The 6952-nt window shown below is 42.3% G+C and overlaps 1 protein-coding gene across 2 annotated transcripts; it reads right to left on the bottom strand.

Annotated features, from left to right (window-relative positions):
* Positions 1-1666: 1666 nt before the first annotated feature.
* On the bottom strand, positions 1667-5742 carry LOC147605384 (uncharacterized). Of its 2 annotated transcripts, none has more exons than XM_086793023.1 (5): positions 5406-5742; positions 4105-4317; positions 3703-3827; positions 3446-3588; positions 1667-3343 (listed from the first exon to the last, which is right to left on the bottom strand). In XM_086793023.1, the coding sequence occupies exons 1-5, from the start codon at positions 5556-5558 to the stop codon at positions 2100-2102; spliced, it is 1878 nt and encodes a 625-aa protein (XP_086649149.1). In that variant the 5' UTR covers positions 5559-5742; the 3' UTR covers positions 1667-2099. The 2 variants fall into 2 exon arrangements, with proteins under 2 accessions (XP_086649149.1, XP_086649150.1); XM_086793024.1 differs by having other exon boundaries at positions 4105-5086; positions 5406-5681.
* Positions 5743-6952: the final 1210 nt, after the last annotated feature.

Raw genomic sequence — 6952 nt, 5'->3', positions numbered from 1 at the left:
ATTGCAAACTTTAAACCTATGTACCTTGTTGACAATATTCATGAGTCTGATCATCACAATGATTGAGTTGATTTGTCATCTAATTATCTTACTTATAATGTGTTAATTAAGCTTGATTTCAACCATGTTAAAGCTTTGCTTTTATCCTCCCTAAATTTCTAACAAGTTAAGTTGAAGTCAAAACCTTGTAAGGATGGAATTAATGTAATGAAAAGAAATTAAAAGATATTTAAATTAATAAAGGTTTAGATTATATTGTTAGTGATTTATTATCTCATATTTACTTAGTTGACAAATGAGAGAGAGAGAGAGAGAGAGAGAGAGAGAGAGGATTCCTAAAAAACGTTAATCCACATAACCCTATAGATGTTCAATAATAGTACGCTATAGAAAGAAGATCTAAAGAGACCCTATTACCTCATACAAGAAGCAGCAGAAGAAAAGAGCAAGCGCGAGAGAGAGAGAGAGAGACCTAATAATTACCACCAATAAACATTCCACCATAACATAAAGATAAGAGTAAATACTATAAGGGAAAGTACTCCCCTACTAAAACATACAAAGGTCGGTCCATAATGTGAAAGGTCGGTCCATAATGTGAACCTGCATGCCTTAAAAAAGTGGAGACATCATTTGTAACTTTTGTGGCCTATGTTGATAACTATTCTCTTAATTACTTTTGCAATTTCTCAGAATTGAGAGAGAACTTTAACCTTGGAAGAGGAGCCTTTAAAGGACCTAGGTATTGGTTAGCCCCCTCACTAGCCACACCAATGACAATTCTGAGGATTGGGAATGCATTGTATGTTGTAGGCATGCCTTGAGGATATGGAGGATGCTAAGGTTTCATTGGTCTAAAGCTCACAAGCTTCTTGCCAATATGTCATTTAGCACCTGTGGCTGGTGAGTGCTAGCCATATCCACCTATTTTCTCATGCATGTATATGTTGTAATGTATGTGTTCACGTGACTAATCGTCCATGTGTAGAATCTCCAAGATCAACATATCCACCTTCCCTCCTCCTCAATCATCATTCATAAGAAAAAAGCATGTATATGTTGTAATGTATGTGTTCACGTGACTAATCGTCCATGTGTAGAATCTCCAAGATCAACATATCCACCTTCCCTCCTCCTCAATCATCATTCATAAGAAAAAAGAAAATACGCTTAAGCACCCAACTACCAATAAAGCACTTGTGCAAAGTTAAACCAACAAAGATAACAACACTGCCCAGGGCTACATCAGGGAGCATTTTGCTAAGCTGAACAATGCAGCCTATCAATCTGAGAGGATGGAATTATATAAATATATTTATATTTATATAAAATTATAACCATATCTATAACTATATAAGAGAGATTTAAGATGTTTAGGTGTGTTTGGTGGGTTGTGTGTGTGTGTGTGTGTGTGTGTGTGCACTCTTTGGGGGGGTGGGGAGAGAGGGTGGGTAGCAGCACATAGGTTGTACATATTAGTGCACTCCATGATTAATTTGGCTATAATACTTGTTACACACCATAATCATAGTAATGATAGATAATACTCCAAACCAACTATGGTGACCTCTCTGTGCTCTTCTGGCCGTATCTGTTGACAAGGTTCCTTTGAATGAGCTCAAGAATCTCTCACATCAAGACACCCATAGCTTTGCTGTGTGCAGTGTTAAATTGAAGAAGCACAGAATCTAAAAATATTCTTAGTACTTAGACACCTTCAGTACTTAAAAAAAAAAGCTTGCATCAAGAGGTTTTTCAAGTGGCCTTCAGTCAAGGTTAAAGTCCAGGAAAGCCATAAGGTATATGCAAAGATAATGGTCACCGTGTGCAAAAGCAAGAACTTAGAAACGTCTATCCTTGCCATCCCCCAAACTGATAGCAACAAAAGTGATGTACTCAAGCATTAATCATGTCCTGTCTTAATTGGGAAGTCAGGCACCTGCGAGGGACAGAATAGGTGGCGAAGAGTTACTGCCAACATTTCAGTCATGTCTATGTATCCTCTGTATCCTCCATCTCAAGAGGCACACTACTCTGCACCCCTATTATTGTTACTCCATTCAGTTCACATAGCAGATCAAGTCCTAGCTCTTCACACACTATTTAGTGTCATTCCACTGCACTTCTAGGTTACTTGATTGGTGAAGAAAACCACAGGTCACACCATTGCGACATCCTTTAGGGCTATTAAAATAGAGACAATGCTTCTTTGGCCTTGCAGATGCCATTTTAGAGAATAACCTTATGACACTATTCTCCTGCAGACTTTTTGGATCAGATACTGCATTGATGCCAAAACCCATGAGAGGGGGATGTGGTTCAGACTCCATGCCAAATTGTTGGTGCAATTCAGTACATGATGTGGCCACAGCCTGCACTGCTTGAACACTTCCACTTACACTAAGCTTTTGAGTTGGCCATTTAAAAAAATCAGAGGCCTTTATCTCTGCTTGCACCTTCATCCCGCTTGTATGCATGAATGATTGATCTTCAACGTCACGAAAGCTTGGCGGTATGTGGAAAGAATCATGCATGCTATTGGTATCATGGGCCCCACTACCCACCTGATTACAGGCATGCATGTTGATCTCACCTCTAGCCCCTTGATGAAAAGCATTTCTTTTAGAAATGACCAGACTAGGGCTCTCTAGAAGAATTGGTAAGACACTTGATGAGGGACACAAACTCAAATTCCGGCACCCCCTTTCACTAACTTTGCCTGCATCAGGCAAGATCATATTTGCAAGCATAACAGAAGGGTCTCCTGCTAACTCCTCTAGGTTTGCACTATTAATGCCCCCATGAAAACTTGGATTTAAGGGCACCCCATGAGATACTTGTGCTCCATTAGCCAGCAACCTATTTGGAGAGTGAGTATGAGGAGCTCTAATAGAAACTTGAGCTCCATTACCCAGCAAACCATTCAAAGCGTTGGGACAACCTGCTGGTACCACTGAAATGTTGGGATGTTCAAGGCACCCCTGAACAATCGGTACCGCATTAAATGATGCAGTACAAGAACTTAACTGCTCTATTGGTTCATTCAGAGAATGGCTGGTAGTTTTTTTCATCAAATCCTTTGGAATTTGACTAGAATGTGTTAAGGACTTTATCAACGCAGGATTTCTGAGTAGCGCAACCAGAAGCTCTTGATCCACCAGACCACGCCCTTCCAATGTCTTGACAACCATACAGGCTGCGGCTACAGCAGCAGCTATTTTGGGATCAGCATCTCTTATTGCTGGACCTTGCCCATTCTTGAGAGCATCATGTTTATCAAGAACAGGGTTTTCACAATCAGTCAGCATCTCAGGTTCTGGTCCTTCACAGGGGTCATGTGGTCCTATGAAGGTCCCCCAATGGATTAGTGATTAATTTCACATAGATCTTAAAATAGAGAGGCTAAAAATAGAGGCCAAATTTATTCAAGCTTTGTATCATATACCTGATGCGGGTACATGTTGTAAGCAGTCTTCCTTGTCAACTTCATCTTCAGTTTTCTCCTCTTCATCCTCAACCGAAGTAAGAGGTATTTCAAACACTAGAGAATCGTCAACATCCTTGCATGGTTCTTGAGGTTCGGCAGGACTGTATGTCAAATTGTGGCAGCAAAAGCAACTATCAAGAAATGCATGCCAATAGACAAGTTTTCACCAAGCCTCAACATGTGAGCTAATCAAAAGTTAATGTTGCATCCTCTACCTATCCGGGACAGAAGATAAATGGCGATAAATGGCCTCTGACATTCTGATTTCCCTCTGATCCTGGTAAACAGTTTCCATGCTTTCGCCTCCCTCCGCCACACACCAAGCTGGATCTAAGGCAAACTGAAAAACAAATGCTTCCATCGTTACATTTAGAGACTTCATAGTTGCACACCATGAATGTAATGAGAAGAGAATAGTAAAGAGGTAAGATAGCAGAGGTTTATGTTGAGAAGAAGGTAACAAAAGTTCCACACCAGACAGTAGTCTAATCTTTGGAGGGATAATTAATGTATAGAGCATCTGTCATCTGAAGTGGACTTTTAATAATTCTAATAAATGAGCAAAGGAAATGAGACAAAAGTGCCGTTTATATGCATGAACCTATCCATAGTACTACCTCCTCGGGGCAATGCCAATGTTTTTCAATCACCACAGATGCCTTGGTCAGTACATCAAGTCGCACGCGTTTTGCCAGAGACCCATAAAATCCTGGGGGTAAATCCAGCTCCCTATTCAAGCTAGTTTTGCTTGCCAACATGCGCCTGTGACACTTCGCCTGCACTATGGATTCTGTTGTTGATGGTGCATCATTTGCATGGAATTCATGTACCTGTGAATTAAGAGTTGCAAATTTAGCACCCATTCATGGATTGGGGCATACTCCTAGCTGTTTCTGCTAATAATTAAACAAGCTCGTTGAAAAAACTTTGATGGCCTCAAGCCCAGGCTTGAGCTTATGCCAAAATTATTAAACCCTTAGGGATAAATGGTCCCAAGCATGGCCTTGTCAGTAAGGGAAAGTTGTCATACATTCTTCATCATAGAAAACCTGCATAAGATGTATATGTGGTCTCATTGGCTTTTAATCTAATGGTGACAATAATAGAGGAATTGTAGTGAACTTGACAAGGTTGACTCCATCACAGTAAAACCTGACAGCTTAGAAACCAACATGAGAGCACCATTGCTCCTCTCAAGCCAACCCCCACCCTATATGACATGCCTCACCAACTGTGACAGATGTACAATTACAACATCAAGCAGTGAGTATATGTATTCCTCCCCCATCTCGACATGTAAACTTCCTCTTCAATCACAAACCCCGGGTCATCTCCGGAGGTTCTCCTTGGTGGAAGCTTCACCTTCAGATCACCAGAGGCTTTGTCTTTGCCCAACACATGACAGCATGTGTTGGGCAAAGAGCTCTTGCCTTTTCAGAGACGCATGCCCTTACGAAGAAGAAACCATTCCCTCTTTGCCTATTTGTGGGCTTCAAATAAAACATTCCCTGTTTCTAGAAGTTCATTCCTGATGAATACCATCAAGATCTGAGATGTCTGTGTGCTGATTGGGAAGAACTCTCACCCATTAAGCAAATCCTGCGCATACAGGATCAAGTACAAATTTAACAAGGTGAAGTGAACCATCAGTCAGTTCCTTGAGAACAAGGAAGAAAGGGGAGGCATTCAATCCATTGAATCATGCACTTTCGCACAACAGTTATTAAACGACGCAGTTTGACATCCTGCTATTCAGTCAACGATTGAGTTAATGATGGGCTTGAACTAGTTAAAACATGGGCAAGCACTAATCAACGAGAGAGAGAGAGAGAGAGAGAGAGAGAGAGAGGCCATTAATCCTGACAACAAGCTAAAACCCTGACTGAAGCAACAGAAAGGCAAATAAATAACAACCCACCTCGCACATCCTGTCATGTGTTGACCATGTCACGCTCTTTCCTCTTCTGCGCTTGAAAGGCCTATCTGCAACAGGGGAAGCCATTACTGTGTATTGAGAACAGCGATACAAATTTGCTTGTGCGTGGCTTTGCAAGTGAATCACGCCAAGCATGCAAAACCCTAAAATACAGATCTTGTTCTCTCTTTTCCTTCGAAGAGCAGGTTTTAGACGAAGAGACAGGCCAGAATCCCACCCCAACAAAGAATGCGGGCGAGGCACTCACACCGCAGATATAAGCAGGTGGGTGTGAGGACCGTGCACCAAAAGGTCACTGGGAGATATTTTTTTTTAGCTGATCTCCGTCTGGCCAAAAAGTAATTAAGTAGGTGGACGGAGAGGCATCTCGTCCGGTGACCTTCGTCTGACCAAAAAAGAAGGCACGACCCGTAGATCAACTTTTTGTGCCTGATTTTCGGCCTTGTTTCTATTTGACCCGAAACCGATTGATCTAACCACCACGAGCAAGTTGAAGCCCTGCATAGAGTCCTTGCAGAACCGAACCCACCAATGTGACAAAATACGGAAATGACTGTGGCTAGGGGTGAATCAAAGAGCTACGACTCTGTTCCTTTGTTGAAGTCCGAAGGACCAAGCGAGAAAAGCAATCCTCCTTCGGCCTTTCACCCCACAAGCGTACGAACACTTTTTCAATAACTAGCTCATAACAGTGAAACCAGCTGTTTTTTAGAGTAATGTCCACACCATGGGAAGTCATGAAAGAAAAGGAAGAGGAGGAAGGGGTGCGAAGTGATGATCAAGGCTGGGCCTTGTGTACAAAGTACGAGAAATAGCATACGATGACATACAAGAAGCTGGAGGCCTAGACTGAAGCGTGAAGGGCCAACGAAGAGAGAGCCTAGAAAGAGAAAGCATTCAGTGCTTTTTTGAACCAAGTAGCCCTTTTTGAACCAAGTAGCCGACGAGAACAGCAAATGGCAGGTGATTGGCAAAGTACCAAGCCCTCATTGGACCAGCACGCTTTTGTAGACGTCTCAGAAGTCCAAGACGAAGGTCCGTCGCCGAGTAGAAGTGTGGACAGGATGAATAGCAAAGAGGAGTGCAAAGATAACAAGCTGTTCGTCGAGTCCTCGAAAACCGTGACTTAGATGCAATCACATGAAGAGGAGAAAAGGAGTAAGCTAAGGAGCTGTCCATTAGCACATGGACCGCCTTGCATTTAGGGGCTATGCTGGTGATTGTAGCAGTCATTCCATTTTATGTTCTAAGTTGGTACCAGAAAAACGTTCTTGTTCGGCAAGCTCCTCCCTTAAAGAGCGATAGGATAGTTCGGAGTCGATAGCCAAGGGAAATTGCGTAAATAGATGGGGACTAAAGGTCACGAGTTTCCGACCGGTCATGTGTCCCCAGCTCCCATTCTAACACTATGAAAGTAGATCACTCATATGTGGATAGTGATTCTAGCGGCTCTGGGCAGAGCCTTGATGAGGAGCTTGGCATTTCGTCTGTGGGGTTACTCTTGGTGCAAGGAGAACTAGGGTTGTTTT

The sequence above is a fragment of the Cibotium barometz genome, chromosome 59, assembly GCF_041138505.1.
Source record: "Cibotium barometz isolate CiBa-2024 chromosome 59, ASM4113850v1, whole genome shotgun sequence".
Lineage (NCBI taxonomy): Eukaryota > Viridiplantae > Streptophyta > Polypodiopsida > Cyatheales > Cibotiaceae > Cibotium > Cibotium barometz.
This window is presented reverse-complemented; position numbering and strand designations above follow the sequence as displayed.

Excerpts from the sequence above, each read along its gene's own strand:
- LOC147605384 (XM_086793023.1), bottom strand. The coding sequence starts at position 5,558 with ATGCTTGGCGTGATTCACTTGCAAAGCCACGCACAAGCAAATTTGTAT. Across the intron at positions 3,828-4,104 it reads ATTGGCATTGCCCCGAGGAG|TTTGCCTTAGATCCAGCTTG; the intron begins GTAGTACTATGG and ends TTTGTTTTTCAG. Across the intron at positions 3,344-3,445 it reads ACAACATGTACCCGCATCAG|GACCACATGACCCCTGTGAA; the intron begins GTATATGATACA and ends GGACCTTCATAG.